This window comes from Elgaria multicarinata, chromosome 14 (assembly GCF_023053635.1).
Source record: "Elgaria multicarinata webbii isolate HBS135686 ecotype San Diego chromosome 14, rElgMul1.1.pri, whole genome shotgun sequence".
NCBI lineage: Eukaryota > Metazoa > Chordata > Lepidosauria > Squamata > Anguidae > Elgaria > Elgaria multicarinata.
Genome location: NC_086184.1, coordinates 16,913,625 through 16,930,857, shown reverse-complemented (window position 1 = coordinate 16,930,857; position 17,233 = coordinate 16,913,625). Strand labels below are relative to the sequence as shown.

Sequence of the window (17,233 nt, the reverse complement as noted above, 5' to 3'; positions counted from 1 at the left end):
ATTCTTTCTACCTTCTAAAGTACCATTTTCTGCCTTCTATGAACTCTCCTCCCCAGGGGTTGAACATGTCCAGTTTCTCCAGACTCTTCCTAGGCAATGACTAAAGAGAGCCCTTAACTAATCTGTTCCCTTTATTTTTGACATGTTCTATCAGGCCTAATTCTGGATAGATAATCTAAGGTCACTCAGGAGCCAACTATCATAAGCATGCCCTGTGGGAGGAACTGAATGTGGAATTACCCAGAGTTGAGCTCCAAGAATGGACACCAAGAAAAGTCTGAACAACCGTTTAAACTGTCTGTGTTCCACCCACACCTACAGAAACTGGTAGCTCGCTTCTGTGGAAAAGGTTTGTGGTAAGGCAGAATTTCCTCTTTCATCCAGTTGCCTTGGTAACAAGTCAGGAAAGTTGTGGTTAGCTAGAGATTTCCGCTGTTGCAGACAGCTTTCTGCGCATGCTCTGTTTTCTTGTCGAATTGACTAATAAAGCTGACGCACCCAGAAAGCCTCAGAGAAGAATTTCCTTGGCAAAAGGATAAGGTCATCTCCCATTGCAATGTAAATGCCACCCTTTCTGTCAATAAACATGTGTTAGACAGTAAGAAGCGACTTCGTAATGTTTGGGCCACAACAATTGCAGTGGACTTGTGTTGTCAGAGGAATCAAGCAGCTCACACAATAAAGAGGCTGTGTTGGCCATAATTAGAAAAGGAATTGAAAATAGAACTGACAATGTCATACTACCTTTATAAATCAGCTGCCGGGCTGATTAGGACAGGAGGGCAGCAGCTCAGAGGGGAGATGGCCCCAATCTGCAACTCCTGATGGGGGAAGGGACCCTGGGGATACCTTGCAGCAGCACAAGCAGTCCTGCTCCCCACCCAGCCTGCCGGCCGATGTTTTCGGCAGCTGCTCTGCCGCCCGCGTCCTCCATGTGCTCCTTCCTCTCCACCGCAGGGCTGCTGCTCCTGCCTCGTGCAGCAACTATCGTGAGAGGTCTGCCAGGGCAGCTTGTAGGAGGGAGCAGCTCTGGCTGAGGGAGGGAGGGAGGGAGGGAGGGAGCGGCGGTGGTTCCAGCAGGAAAGAAGGCCAGGGCCCTCCTAGGCAGGAGAGGAGTGGGCAGAGTAGCTGAATTCACTGCTGTTTCCTGCTCTGCTGCCTCATGTGGGCGCTTCCCCCACCCCCTACTTCTGGTGAGGCCGTTGTGAGCTTGAGATAGGAGGAGAGAGCGGCTGCGTGAGTGAGAAAGTCCTTCCTGAGCAGGAGCGGTGTGCAGAGAGCAGCTGAATTTGCCCTTCTTTCCTGCTTGGTCCCTGGGTTTTAGGCCCTTCTGGAGAGACCACCTCGAGCGCCCCCTGCCGCCCCTTTGCCTCTTAGTGCCCCCTGCCGTCCCTTTGCCTCTTAACGCCCCCCTATGCAATCCCACCGCCCCCAAGGGGGCGGTACCGCCCACTTTGGGCACCACTGGAATAGATAGAACTTTGGTTTCATTCAGCATGGCTGTTCGTATGAGAATATTCTCCACATTTCCCCCTACAAATAAGATGCCGGCTGCATTTAATGAGACCGAGGGTGTGGTGACATGGAAAAGTTGCTTTTCCTAAAGTTCAGTAGGGCATCTTTTATTTATTGGTGGGATTAACTGTACTTATGGTAGAATGTCAATTGGGTTCTTTACTGCATTGGGATGAGTCACTGGGATCCTAAAACCTGTTAGGACAGTTGGAAGCTGGGTAATTGAGGGGGAAAGGAGTTAGATGTCTTTGGGTGTTCTTATTTATTATTTTACTTCTCATTGAAAAAAGTGAATTGCTGTTAAGAAGGAAAGCAACACATTATCATTTAAACAATGTGGCATAGTAGAAATCAGTATCCACATGAACAGTTTATATAGTAGCAACATCATTGACCTGGTATTCCTGAGAGTATAGGGCAGGAGGACCAGGGGCCACCGTGCCCCCCTCCCAGGCCCCAATCTCCCAAAAAATTATTTTTAAAAAATTAACAGAAAAAGCACTTTGGAGCACTACAGAGCATTAAAAGGGTCAAATTTAGCTTGTTTGCAAAAAAGTTAGATTTGACCTTTTTGGTGCTCTGTAGTTTTCCAGTCACCATTTTTTGATGGTAAAAAAACCCACATTTTAAAACTATTTGGTGGGTGTGTGGGTGTGCTGTTTCGCTAATGTATGTCTGGAATTGGTAAGTGTGTCATGCTTAGAATGTTGACCTGAGTGGGTGGAGTTAGAATGTCTGAGGAGGGGGGAGAAGTGATATATAAGGGAATGACTGAGGGGATTGTGGGGGACTTTTAGGTATTCTTAGAGTCTTTAGCGTTTAGTGCTTTAGCTCTCTGTGTGTAGAGTACTTGGGTTTTGGAGAGTTTGAGGTTCAGTATAGAGAGTCGTGTTTTGTGAGGGTGAGGTGCAGATAGACAGTTTGTGTATAATAAACAATAGTGATAATAAAATTCAAGAGTGATTGTGTGAGAGAAAGGAAAGCGTGTATGTGAATGACTGAAAGGATTGGATGAAAGGTTTCAAAAAAGTTTTTAAATGTTTTAATTTGAAACAAAGCTTGTGAACTTTTAAAAATAAATTTTAATCATTTTGTTTTAACTACCACAAAAATCCCACGTGTCTGTTTGGCATTCATCATCTGAAGTTTATACATTTAGCACCCATTCGGACAGTAATTCACCTCAGCACATATAACTCACAGCGTATTATTTTATATATTGAAATCCTTCTCCATTTAACCCCTTTCTCCACATAATTTGGAGAAAGGTGGTATTTGTCCCTCGCCTCAGGCGTATCAAGCAGTGGTGCTTGGCTTGAGCAGGGAGTGTCCGCGGCCCGGTCTGTTGTTCAGAGCCTGTGTCGTGGCAGTGGGTGTTAAGGGGGGGTTGGCAGGGGCTCCAATGGGGTGGGAGACCTGTGACCTGGGTGTGGCCCATCCCTGATATAGGATAAAGGAAGAAAAATCCTCAAGTGGCAGCAGTGAGCTGGCAATACCTTTCAGGATCATGCCAGGTCTCCCTGGTGTGTACCCTGAATTGGACTCGGAGGAGAAGGAGGAGAAGAAGAAGACCAGCTGAGTCAGGAAGCGGAGAGGGAAATTCTCCAAGACTCTGGAGTCAAGGAGGAATCTTCCCAGGAACTTATCAGACAGGAGGCGCAGGCTCAGAGATCATCCTCCCCACCTCTGGGAGCTTTGTCTTTGTCAGAGGGGGAGGGAACATCGGAATTGATGGTATTTTTTTATATCAGGTCACTCTAGTCTAGCTCTACAAAAGAGGGCACGGCTCCTGCAGCTTTAACTGCTGTGATGAAAAGGGAATTTCACCAGGTGCTGCATGCATGCAAATGACACCTGCTGAAATTCCCTTTGCAATACAATTGTTAGAGATACTGGAGCCCTGTCCTCCTTTTCATATGGTCACCCCAATACAGATACAACGTGGCAAAGCATTGCGATTTTGTCACACAAGCTAATAACCTATCCCCACCATTTCTCATTCTATGTTCATTGCCCTCCGCTTGGAATCTGTGTTCAAGAATGCTGATTTGCACAACTGTGGCCGAAGAAGAGAGAGATAAGACTTGCACTGTTCAAAAACAAATAACACAGTGAGATATAACTCAACTGGGAGGAATCTCAGCACACAGGGCAGCTGGAATGAAGAGAGACTTGAACGCGTTTCAGCAGGAGGTGAATTTATTGCAGTCAAAGGCTCGGCCCTTCAGGCATTCGCCTTACCCTGAGCAAGGAGCTCCTCCTGAAGTAAAGACAAGTCAAAAGTTGAGTGTCTCACCAGGGAATGACTTTCCCTTCCCAGTTCACAAATGTGCCACTGTCTTTCTCAGAGAGAGAGGCCAGTGTGTTCAGGATGGCCCGCACACCTTCGTCCACTTTTGTCTGGAAAGAAGAAGAGGTGAGTGACACAAGGATTTGTAGAGTGGAAAACAAGAGTGACAAAACATGGGTATCATCCACCAAGAGCGTAACACCTTGGCCGTGCTGCTTTCCCAGTTTCCTTTCTTGCAGGTCTCTCACTCTTTTTTGAGTCTGCTGACTGTATGTGTACCTTCATTGGTGCACACAATGGAGATTTAATAACAAATGGTAGGACAATTCACAGAAGCCCAAAAAGGAAGGAACCCCAAGAAGGAAACCAAAAAGGCCAGAGGCCAAGGAGTGAAAACAGAGATATGGTTTATTACCATTTAAACTTACGCAGATGTAAGCATTTGTTTAATTTTCCTTCAAATCCTGCTGCTGCACCCCAGTGGCCGCTCAGAAAACAGCAAATGATACGCTCAAAAACTAGTAGCAAAATACAGCGAGGCTTTTGCCTTTGAAGCACAATTAAAGCAGGATGCATGGGAGTATTTCACAATCAAAGCAGATTGTAAGATGGAAAACTTCAGAGTCCTTTGCACGCAATTCGCAGTGATTGCACAGTATAACGCTGGTGTGATAAAGCTCAATGTAAGGGGCAACTTGCCACACTGTGAAGTAATCCTGCTTTTGTTGCTTGCTGTGCTCCTATAGCAGGTGCTGGCTGTACGTTGCAGGACGGCTTCACTTTCAGAGGGACCAACCCACTGTGGCAGAGTTCTGAGAGGGGTGGCCAAACAGGACCACCGCATGGAAACCTGGTTACCCTTCATTGCGTTTGTGGACAAAGGGATGGTGGCCTATAAGCCCCCTTAACTCCAAATGTCATTCTGGAGGGATCTAATGAAATGAGAGGTGTTCTAAGAACATTCTCCTGTTAATGGGAACATGGTTTATTTTTATTTTATTTGAATAATTGACCTTTGTTGTATTTTTGAGTATAAGCTCATTGCATTGTGCACAATAATTAAATAAAACAAAGTTATAAAATAATAATAATAATAATAATAATAATAATAATAATAATAATAATAAATGGGATGACCTCTGGAAATGAGATTCTATTTTGAGCCACTTACCGGTCCATTTCCCATTTCTGTCTGTAACCACCCAGGATGCAACGAAATGCACAGAATCTCATCTTTGGCAAATCCCAGGGACTGGCACCGTGTGAGCATGTTCAGGGCAGCCTAGGAGGGAGGACAAAGCAGAGGGATGGAGGTGAAGGATATGATGGGCCCCTTTAGAGGGTGAACATGTGATTTGGAATTGAAAACACAACCTTGAATAATGAAACCATGGTGGGGTTCCCTCTGGAATTCTGGAGTTCTCCCCACCCAGAGAATTGGGGTCCAAGAGCATTATCATATCAACAAAGCCAATACTTTACCATTGAACCAGTGATATTCTATACCTTGCTGCAACGGTAATTGATGACCTGTCCTGATTCCTGTTTCCACAAATACATATTTGTGATGGAGCCGGCTTCACTGGATATGTTGACAATGGCTGCTTTGCTGCAGCTCATCCCTTCCTGGTTTTTTTCCTGAGCTGCCTTCCTCAGCAAGGGCAGGAACGCCTGCAGAAGGAGAGGAAAGATTCAAGGACAGCCACAAACTCTCTGGAGAGAGGACTGGGCTTCTCTTCACCCGTTCGAAGGCTACCATGTGAGTGCAAATGGTAGCCCAGTAGTACCTCACCAGAACATGCCAGAGTTTTCTTGTCATTTGTACAATTCTGGAATAAGAAGTGTGAGCTTTCAGCACCTCATTAACTAGGGAAGCTGCACCTGTTAAACGCCTGTCTGTTATACCATTATAAAAAGTGCATTACAGTTAACTCAGGGTGGGGAAAATTAGCTCTGCCTTTGAATCCATCGTCATGAACCGCCACGAAGTCCACCTACTCTCCAAAGGGCTTTGCACCATGATGAGATGTTCCTGTAATGAAGGGACCACAGCATGGCCTTACCTGGCTCATCACCAACAGCAGAGTATGACAGAGTTTTCTTGCCATTTGTGAAATTCTGGGTAAACAGGGGTAAGTCTCCACTACCTCACTAACTAGGGATGCTGCCTCTGTTGACCGGTTGTCTGCTATACAGTGATTAAAGGCACAATACACTTAACTAGGGGGAAATCCACCCTGCCTGTGAAGCACCATGAAGGTAGGGTGACCATATTTTGGAAAACAAAAAGGAGGACAACATGGTCGCCCCCAAGGGGGCGTGTCCAGCACCAAGGGGGCGTGCCCACCCGAACATAGCCTTGGTCACGTCTGATTTTACAGCACACATTTCAGACAAATCTCTTCTTCATAACATCTTAATGTTAAAATCACTGAAATAAAGAACAAGTGAGAGATTCAATGTATCTGAAATTAACTTCACTCACTCCTACTTTTGTAGGTTTTGCTGTACTTTGAAGCTTTTGCTATACTCTTTGTGTTATTTTATTTATTTATTTATTTATTTATTTATTTATTTATTTATTTATTTATTTTATTACATTTATATACCGCCCCACAGCCGAAGCTCTCTGGGCGGTTTACAACAATTTAAAATAGTAAACATTAAAAGTATACAAAAATTTAAAAAACATAAAAACAGTATAAAAACAACAGTATAAAAGGTGTTACATTCTCCCCTTCCCTCAAATATTTTTTCTGACTGTATCTTCACTCATTGCAAGCTGCTGTTGTTGTTAACAGGGTTTGCTACTGGCCCTAGATCTGTTTCAAATTTGGTATGGCTAAAGCTCTACCTAAAAGCTATCATGGTGCCAACTTTCAGCTCTTTATCTTTAAAAATGGCAGTTTAAAAAATAATAATTTTAAAACCTCATTTTTTAAAAAAATTCCTAAAAAATCAATGGATGAACGGATCTCTTTCAAATTTGGTGTGGCTAAAGCTCTACCTAAATCCTATCATGGTACAAAGTTTCATTGCTTTATCTTTAAAAATGATGATTTTAAAAATAATAATTTTAAACCCCAATTTTTAAAAAATTCCTAAAAAATTAATGGATGAACGGATCTGTTTCAAATTTGGTGTGGCTAAAGCTCTACCTAAGTCCTTTCATGGTGCAAAGTTTCATCTCTTTATCTTTAAAAATGATGATTTTAAAAATAATAATTTTAAAACCTTAATTTTTAAAAAATTCCTAAAAAATCAGTGGATGAACAGATCTGTTTCAAATTTGGTATGACTAAAGCCCTTCCTAAGAGCTACCATTGTGCCAAGTTTCATGTCTTTATCTTAAAAAGTGACGGAGTTATAAGCATTTTTGTTAATTCCCGTTAGAGCTGCTTTTTGTAAAAAATCCGGATTTCCCTTCCCCCTCCCAGATTTTCCGGTTTGCACCAAGAAACCGGGCAAATACGGTCATATGGTCACCCTACATGAAGGTTAAGGCTTTGCAACGTGATGAGATGTTCCTGTGATGAAGGGACCACAGCATGGCCTTACCTGGCTCATCACCAACGGCCCAATCACGTTGGTCTTGTACACCTCAATCATGTCCTCTGGTGTCTCGGATTCCAGAGTATTTGGCTTTACAGTCCCTGCATTGTTTATCAGCAGATTCAACCCTGCTCCTTTCAGCCGCTCGGTGACTCTGGCTGCAGCAGCCCTGATGCTGAATGGGTCGGTGGTGTCTACAGCAGGGAAGAGAAAGATGTTTAATGTGATATAGAGCATTTTATCACATGCTCGGCACTGCCCATTTACGGATGTTCGCACATGATTTAGATTAGGTCATCCGTCTCCCATGCACCTCCCTCCTTCTAGCCTGTTTTCTGTCACAAAATGGACCCCTTTTAAGCCGACTTTTTTAAAAATGGGATGTGCCACCATTTCCTGCTGTGTGCAATGAAAACAGCCCCTGAATGGGCCACGTTGTCTGTTTACTTCCTCTTTCTTTCCCTGGTAGAAAGAGGAAGTATTGAGGGACAGGAGCAGAGGCAGAGAAGCGACGGTAGGGAACTGCAATTCCCCACCCCACATCTGATGAAGCTCATAGCCCTGCAGGCTGCCTGCCATAGTTAGATAACTATGGTCTTGTACACCTCAATCATGTCCTCTGGTGTCTCAGATTCCAGACTCTTAAACTTTGCAATCCCTGCATTGTTTATCAGCAGATTCAACCCAGCTCCTTTCAGCCGCTCAGCGACTCTGGCTGCAACAGCCCTGATGCTGGGTGGGTCAGAAGTGTCTACAGCAGCAAAGAGAAATATGTTTAACGTGGTGCAAGTGAGCCAGGAACGAGCCCTGCCGTCTGCCTGCCATAGTTAGCTGACTGTGTGCCATGCACTGTTTTGCTTTATGTATTAGATTTATTTCCTGCCCTTCCTCCAACGAGCTCAAGACAGGGCAGGTGTTTCTTCCCTAGGAGGAATGCTTACAAAGTCTGGGACTCTGTGAGTAGAGGGAGATATGACAGAGGTGCACAATATTATGCATAGTGTGGAGAAAGTGAATAGGAAGCCATGTTTCTCCCTCTCTCATAATACTAGAACCCAAAGTGGTCATCCCATGAAGCTGATTGGTGGGAGATTCAAGACAGAGAAAGAGAAAGACGTCTTCATACAGGGCACAGTTGAGCTATGGAACTCACTGCTACTAGATGTAATGATGGCCAACATCTCTTTTAAATTTCATTTTATTAAGCATGTTCTACAGTACAGGGCCTTATATCATGAGCAATATCTGTAGAATTCAATAGTTGTCCAGTAAGCTGTTCACACATTAATCTAGCAGTAACAGATTATGATTACCGGAGCAAAGTCCAGAGTACAGCCAGTACTATCATTTATCCCAGAAGCCAATTTCCTTGGGTGCCAGTCACACCTCCAAAGCAATCTTACACTAAAGCACAATCAAAGGTATTTCAGGCTTTTTCTTCAAATACCATCTTTCCATGGAGAAAACATGAATTTCATCTTACACACGCTTTAAAAAAGGATAGTTCTCTATAAATACCTGTGTCTTCAAGCACTGCAATAGGAAGTTGTTCATATTATTTTATTAAGCACATTCTACAGTACCGAGCCTTATATCATGAGCAATATCTGTTCAATTCAACAGTTGTCCAGTAAGCTGTTTTAATCTTTGTAAACTGCCCAGACAACTTCGGCTATGGGGCACTATATAAATGCAATAAATAAATAAATAAATAAATAAATATTACTGCTATTCAATGACACAGAGGGATATTGTCCAGCAATAACTTAAAGGATGCACAGTTTGTTTAGAGAGTTTGCTTTCATATAGGGGAAATATATGAGTAATAGCGATGGCCAATCATACTTTTAAAGAGAGAAGGAATTCCAACGATGTGTGCTAGGTTTCTCAAAATAAATGGTAAGGAACAACAATAATCTCCTACAATGGAATAACGATTCATCTTCAGTTCAGCATATAAACAAAGTAATCAAGGACTGTTTGAATGGATTTTAAAAGATGCTACCAATATCTGCAGCTCTGGCCATTGGCTTCAGATGATTTGCAAACACTGCAGCAATGGGGGAGGGATTTTAACTCCCCCCATTTTTTAAGATAAGTTTTAGAAGTTAACATTAAAATAATGTCAACCTCCCAAAGTTCCCAAACAAGAAGATGTAGAGTTCAAGCACCGACCTTTTTGAAACGGCCATGGCAAATATCATATTGTCAGTGTGCCTTGGGTAGTGCATGGTTTTAGTTGTGGTATTTAGCTTAGAAAAAAGCCAAGTAGGGGGATATATGATAGAGGTGTACAATATTATGCGTAGTATGGAGAAAATGGATAGGAAATCTTTTCTTTCTCTCCCTCTCTCATAGTACTAGAACCAGTGGGGTCCTTCCATGAAGTTGATTGTTGGGAGATCCAGGACAGATAAACAGAAGGACTTCTTCACTCAGGGCATAGTTAAACTATGGAACTCACCACTACTAGATGTAGTGATGGCCACCATCTTGAATGGCTTTGAAAGGGGTTACACAAATTCGTGAAGGATAAGGCTATCAAGGGAACTAGTCATGATGACTACCCGCTACCTTCATCGGCGATATGCTACTTCCAGTAACAGAGGAAGCATGTCAGAACTAGTTCCTGGAGAATATGAGCAGGAAGGTGCTTTTGTTCTCAAGTCCCAGGAACATGACTGCAACCTGGCCAAGAGACATGAGGACTAAGCACTACAAATGGGAAGCTTACATCTTCCCCCAAAAAAGAGTCTGGAAGAACCTCAGCTCTTGTATCAAATCTGGGCTCTTGTCCCCATCAGTATAGGAGGGGATCTACACTAGTATATGAAACGTTGTTTTTACAGTCATTGAACGTTTTGTTTTTGAACAATTTAAAGCGTTGCAGTTTTTAAAACCTTTACTTACTTTTCTCTTTCCATGGGAATGCATTCCTTTTGGCCACACTAAGAGAATAAATCCGTTTGTTCTATTTCCCCATCTGCCCATTTCCCCTCCCACTTCCTCTTCTCTCCTAGACAATCCTCCACTTACAAACAATCCAGCCAGCAGCCTCCCAAAAGTGAAACTGGAAGTGTCTGCAAAAAAGAGGCTTGAAAGAAAAAAACGGCTCCAACTTTGGGTGCGGAAATTACATAAACATGCCCCCCAGGAATGCGATTGGCTAATTAAGAACTACAGGAAACCCATTTAATACAATGAAATCGGCCACATCATACCAAATGGAACAACTTATTTCAGAGAAGTTCAAAATAAAAACTGGAGAACAGACAACAATAAAATGTCACAAACTATACGTCATGTGGCGAAATACTACCAAACGCACACTTAAAAATGGTAAGACACGTTCTAACTTGACTAGTATAGATCGGGCAGGGGATGGACAGGAACATACCCAACTGGACAATCTCCACTCCCTGGTACTTGGCAGCCAAATTCCTCAAGTCCTGAAAGATACCAAAACCAGGGATTTAGGATGCAACATCAAGGTCTGAACTATCTGAGATGTGAAAGGAAGGCAAGGCAGGACAAAGTTAAGTCCCATCAGGTTTCAGTTCTCACCCGGGGCTTGTCTATACCACTAATATACCCCATTGTAGCCGCACAGTGGCACCCTGTTGTTGAAATGACGCAGCTGCCAACTCGCAGAGACATCTGACTCCCCCCCCCCCCAAAACTGCACTTTTTTGTAGCGTAGTTCTACTGCAACTTTTTCAGTTGCTCTGAAGTCACCACCAGGGCCTGGCAAAGCTGGTAATAGGCCCGGGCCAGATAGGAAATGTAGCCCCCATTTCAAACTTCTCATTAAGTATTTTTTTAAATCAGTTCTAAATACATATGAACTAGAACGATTTATATAAAAAAAGTAATGGCAAGCACTTTTATTCAAGATGTATATAAGACATCACTTCTTCACATTCAGAAATGCTTTACGTGCTTTTCTTTGGACAAATTCATCAATAACAACAGAAAAATCAAGCAACTTTGCCCAGGGGGACTCGGAGTAGGCCCCCTCAGAATCGTAGGCCCATGCCAACTGGACCCACTGGACCTACCTCTGCCCGGCCCTGGTCACCATATTGTCTCTTCATCTCTCAATGGTGGCTTCAGTTCAGCTTAAGAAAGTGGGCATAGCTAGGGGTGTAACAGGGAAGGGGGCAGGCTTGACAAGCTGAGAGGAATGGCCGCCATGGCAATGTGAAACTCCAGGGAAAGTCAGGGCAGTTATGCTACGTAATGAAGAAATTACATGAACTGTAGCGTCTTATCTGCGCTGCGAAATGCTTTCAAAGTTGCATAGAGTTGCCACCACCACCACCAAAGGTTTGGGCATTTTCCCAGTTCCTCTATTTCCTCCCAATTCCCACTGTCTAGCAAAGGCACTGTGGTTTTTGCTGACCAGATAGCCCACACTCCCCCCCACCCCTGCCATGTAACTCTATTGATTCCACATCACAGCAGAGAAGTTGTGGGGTTATTGGGGGAATCAGGTAGCAAAGCAGGGTTGTATAGTTGCCCCCCTGAAGATGTGTTTTATTGCCTTGTTGTGCCTTGGGAAAAGTGCCCAGGGAACGAGAACTTTAAATGCCTCTTTAAGGCACCCTAGAATTCCATCTGCCTCCACCTTGGGGCTCACCTGGGCACGTGGCCCTTCTGGGTCCCGGCAGGTAGCGAAGATCCATTCAGGCCGGTTGCTTTTCTCCACCAGCTGCCTGACCAGCTCCAAGCCAATACCTCGACTGGACCCAGTCACCAAGACGCTGCTGCTTGCCTTCAGCACTGCCATCTCTCTTGCTAGCCTATTAACAGCCAACTGTTAATATTTTAGACCAGCTCCGCCCAAGCAGTATCTAGTTTCCAGCTGATCCATAACTGCTTGCGTAAGCTGTTTGGCTTTTGTGTTTGCTAAGAGTCATTATTGGGCAACAATCCAGTGCCATGGACTAATGTGACTCTGAAGCAATATCTGCGATGCTATGCCAGGTTCCAGCAGGACAATTGGGTGGGTCTCCTGCCCCTCACGGCATTTGCCTACTATAACTCAGCACTTGCCTCTGCACAGCAGACTCCGTTCTTTGCCAACTATGGCTGTCACCCTTGGTTCTTCCCAATGGTCCTGCCACCCTCCACAGTTCCAGCCATGGAACTTGCCACCAGAGTTGCTAGCTGTGTACAGGCAATCCAGAAGGACAAGCTGGAACAGGCGAAGGAGGCCTACAAGAGGAGGTAGATCTGTACCACCAGAAGGGACCCCCTTTGAAGGTGAGGGATCAGGTGTGGCTGTCCACCAGGTTCTTGCAATCCCATCCTGGGACTTAGATGCTCACCATGTGGATTCCTTTGTTATCTCCCAGCAGATCAGCCCCGTGGCGTTCCAGTTGCAGCTCCTGGCATTGCTCCAGGTGCATCCAGTTTTCCGTGGGTCACTATTTCTCCTGGCCTCCCTGCCGCATCCCTTGTGTACCCATTCCTGGCCCCCACCACCCATCATGGTCGATGGAGAGGAAGAGTTTGAGGTGACTCAAGTTACTGACTCCCACAGGTCCCAGGGCCACCTCCAATACCTGATTGACTGGGAGGGATATGGTCCAGAAGAACACTCCTAGGAGGATGCTTCCCAAGTACACGCTCTGTGGCTTGTTCACTGCTTCCATGCTCAGCACGCAACCAAGCCTGGTGTCATGCTTCCACCCAGAGTTTCTGCTGAACATCTCTCTGAGGCAGACGATGACCCAGGGCAGCCTGAACTTCGGGAGGGCAACAGATCCTGAGCAACCTGAACCTGCCCTACCCAGAGACTTGCCTGACTCACCTCTGGCAACTCCACCTCTGGAGGTCCTTCAGCAGCATGGCAGAGACACTCCAGCAGGTTCCTCAACTGGCCCTGACTCGGACTCTGAACCTCCTTTACCTCCACAAGAACATGGACAGTCCAAGTGGCTACCAGATGGAGTTTGCGGCTAGACCAAAAAGCTGAGAGGGAGGGGCCAGAGAGGCCTTAGGGCTTTGTATATTTTGGACTACAATCACGCACCCAATTGTGCCTCTGTTTGGGATGGAGGAGGACCCAGAACAGCTGAGGCTGAGTAGCGTGACCATACCCACCGGAGAAGTCCGGACTCCACCAGGAAAAGAAGGCCAACTGGACCAACCAGAGTTGAGGGCAAACTCACTGGTAAAACGGGGGTGCCCAGCCCTGTGGTTCGTGTAGGCCTTCTTTTCCCCATTGGCCCAGCCTTCTTCACCAGGAAATCGGAAGTCTCGCGAGACTTCTGGATTCTGGCAAGACTTCCCAGGCCCAGCTAAGATCTCGCGCTATTTAGCACGCACTACAGACCCGGCCGGCTGGCTAACCTGCATTCTGTGCAGAAGCAGCAGCCAGAGTGGGAGCAGAGGGGGCAGCGGCAGCAGACAACAACCAGCAGCACCACTGGAAAGGTAGGTGGCTGGGAGTGCAGCCATCCCACCCCATTTGATCTTCAGCCTCATGGCATGAGCGGCTCTGTTGTCTGGCCCAGGTGGAGACCATGGGAAGAGGCAGCCCCAGGAGGGCTGGACCTGTGTCTGCCAGGGGCAGCTGGGACGGCCGTTTCCTTTGGAGCGATGGCGAGGAGGGCAACTTGGGACATGCCCAGGGGAGGCATGTGCGACAGGGGCCGAGTGGGGGACTGGCCTGGGGCAGCTGCAGTGCGGCCACCCTCCACCGCCCCATCCTCAGCCGCGAGGTCTGGCAGCTTGGATTTCGCTGGGTCAGCAGCCCGGGGTTCCAGCCAGCCAGCCCATCCCTTACCTCCGCTGCATGGCGCATGAGGCTTGATTTTGGGGCCTGCCTGGGCCTGCAGCTTAGTCCTTTGTTCATGTCCAGTGACAGCTGGTTGCTTGGTGGGTGGTGATAATGATGATGATTTTGTAATGACGTTGATGGTGATACGATAATGGATAATGATGGTGATGATGATGATGATGATGATGATAAGATTCATTGATTTTTTTTACTGTTGTTTTTATGGTTTTCAGTGATGGTGGATTTGTGTTCTATATGTATTTTTATGTATTTTCAATTGAGAAACAAATAGAAATCTTGCACATAAATACAGTGTCAGTTTGTGTGTGTGTGTGTGTGTGTATGTAAACACAATACTTTTACTTGCATACATAATATGTGTGTGCAAGGGGTGGCCTTGGGCGCTAGTCACCATTTCCCACCCTACCTCACAGGGTTGTTGTAAGGAGAAAATAATGGGGGGGGCATTTATGCTTCCTTGACCTCTTTAGAAATATACTAACAACCACCATTATTATTATTATTATTATTATTATTATTATTATTATTATTATTATTATTTCATGTAGAATGCTTTTGTCTTAATTGTAAGGTGTAGAATTAGACATGTGACCAAGGCCACGCCCCCTTGGTGAGTTGGCCCCGCCTTGGGGGTGGGCATGTTGGGGTGGCCACGCCTCCTGAGGGCGGCCATATTGTCCTCCTTTTTGGTTTCCAAAATATGGTCACCCTAAGCCTGAGAATGTTTGGGGAGGGGCCCAGCACACGGACAAACAGAAGATAGCTGCAGCTCAACCCATCTTGTCTTACTCGTCCATCAGACTCGGCATAAAGGCAAGCCTCGAACCCAATTCAGGTGCTGTAAGCAATTGTTGCTTCTGCTTGCCCATAGCAGTAGTATTCCTGCCAGCTCCTGGACCCAGCTTGGACTATTCTCGAACCCAGAAGGACTTTGACTATTCTTCAGCGCATCCCTAAATCTGGTTTTTTTTCCCTTGGCTTCAGACAGATATCTTTGGCTCCCGAGATTTGTGACAAGTTAGAGTGTTGGATTGGGACCAGGTTCAAATCCCGACTCAGCCTGGTTGTGAAGCTCATGCCACATAAAATCATATCATGGACCCCTTATGTATGAAACGGTTCCTGAGGATTGAATGGAGGGAAATTACCAGGAGAAATGTGCAGGGTTACCAAAAACACAACAGAGGTTAAAGAACTGGGGTGGGGTGAGGGGAAAACAGGTGTGAGTATGTTAAAAGCTAACTGTGGAATCTGAAGAACAAGATACAGTTAATCATTAATGTCATATGTGTGCCAACAGGGAAACAAGGCTCCTGGGGGAAATGTAATGTCCTTTGGCATTGAAAAGATAAATTTCTTTTATCTTTTAAGATATAAGATGCCCAAGTTGAGCCCAATTAATGTATAACCAGGGCCAAATCTACACCAAGCAGAATATAACACATTGAAAGCAGTTTGGAAATGGTATATTATTGCATTTATCTTGCCTTTTTTCCTCCAAGGAACCCAGGGGCGGCGTACATAATCCTCCTCCTCTCCATTTCTATCCTCACAACAACAACCCTGTGAGGTGGGTCGGGCTGAGAGTCTGTGACTGCCCCAAAGTCACCCGGTGGGTTTCCATGGCTGAGTGGGGCCTAGAACCCGGATCTCCCGACTCCAAGTCCAACACTTTAGCCACTACACCACACTGATCACTGAATGTGTCATGGACCCCAGCAGTTGTCAGTGCACTTCCATACCATCATAAAGCAGTTGTGTAGAACCTGTCCAGGACACGGAGCCAACCAACGCGTGTTTCCACATTGTGCAAAGACTTGGAAGAAAGAATATGAACAATACACTGAAATCAGCAGAACTTTGCAGAAGACCAGAAATAACAAAGAAGCAACTGTAGGCAGCCCACCTCTTGTCTCTTAGTATACAACCTGGCTAGCCAACAGGTTCCGTTGCTCCCACACAGGTAACTATGTTGATCAATTTTCAACACTAATGTAGTAGTGCCCATCCTTGGCGAGGTAAGACTAACCTTGTCTTGTTTGGATAGCAGCAGGGAGGGAAGTCTGGTCTCATGTGTACAGGAAGTGGGCATTTCTTTGTGGTCTAGGGACAAGTGCTGTGTGCTCTGGAGAGGAGAGATGGAACTTCAAAGGAACAGTGACAACACTTCAAGAAGGACGCAGACAAGCTTGAGCGTGTTCAGAGGAGGGCAACGAGGATGATCAGAGGTCTGGAAACAAAGCCCTATGAAGAGAGACTGAAAGAACTGGGCATGTTTAGCCTGGAGAAGAGAAGATTGAGGGGAGACATGATAGCACTCTTCAAATATTTAAAAGGTTGTCACACAGAGGAGGGCCAGGATCTCTTCTTGATCTTCCCAGAGTGCAGGACACGGACTAATGGGTTCAAGTTACAGGAAGACAGATTCCGGCTGGACATCAGCAAAAACTTCCTGACTGTTGGAGCAGTACGACAATGGAACCAGTTACTTAAGAGAGATCGTGGGCTCTCCCTCACTAGAGGCACTCAAGAGGCAGCTGGACAACCATCTGTCAGGGATGCTTTAGGGTGGATTCCGGCATTGAGCAGGGTGTTGGACTCGATGGCCTTATAGGCCCCTTCCAACTTTACTGTTCTGTGATTCTATGAGGTCGTACCAGGCAGAAATTGCCATAGGATTTCACAGTATTAAGTAGAGGGGTGCACTGACACCTCTACAAGACCGGTTTGGAAGGGTGTCACCTCAAAAGCCCGCAGCATTAAAGACTGCTGAGCCTCACCCAGACTCAATTGCTGTCCATTAGAGCTCTCTGGCCACAGCTTGACTCAAGAGATGACGGATATTCATAATATTGAATGCAAAGTTTGGAATAGTTTTCATATTTCTAGCCTGTGTAAACTTTTGAACCCACTGGAAAGGGGAGCGAGGTAGTCCAAGCTGCAAGGCGAAGTTCAGGGAATGTGGTGAGTTCAATTCCCCCATAGCTTTTCTATATGCATATGTTCAAGCTGGTCCACACACCTGTCCATTCTTCTTGGCTCCCAGAAGGCGTTGAAGACCCATTGCA

The 17,233-nt window shown here is 45.5% G+C and overlaps 1 protein-coding gene across 1 annotated transcript; it reads right to left on the bottom strand.

Moving 5' to 3' along the window:
- Positions 1–3,696: 3,696 nt before the first annotated feature.
- Positions 3,697–12,165, bottom strand: LOC134408776 (C-signal-like). Its single transcript, XM_063141202.1, has 6 exons — positions 11,997–12,165; positions 10,755–10,806; positions 7,364–7,551; positions 5,312–5,476; positions 4,977–5,087; positions 3,697–3,915 (listed from the first exon to the last, which is right to left on the bottom strand). Exons 1-6 carry the CDS (start codon positions 12,144–12,146, stop codon positions 3,808–3,810), a joined length of 774 nt encoding a protein of 257 aa, XP_062997272.1. The 5' UTR covers positions 12,147–12,165; the 3' UTR covers positions 3,697–3,807.
- Positions 12,166–17,233: the final 5,068 nt, after the last annotated feature.

What these genes read in the sequence shown, in the direction of transcription:
- LOC134408776 (XM_063141202.1), bottom strand. Translation starts at nt 12,146, where the DNA reads ATGGCAGTGCTGAAGGCAAGCAGCAGCGTCTTGGTGACTGGGTCCAGT. An exon ending in TCAATTACCGTTGCAGCAAG is followed by an intron (nt 5,088 to 5,311) that starts GTATAGAATATC and finishes CCTCCCTCCTAG; the next exon opens with GCTGCCCTGAACATGCTCAC. An exon ending in CAGAAATGGGAAATGGACCG is followed by an intron (nt 3,916 to 4,976) that starts GTAAGTGGCTCA and finishes TCTTCTTTCCAG; the next exon opens with ACAAAAGTGGACGAAGGTGT.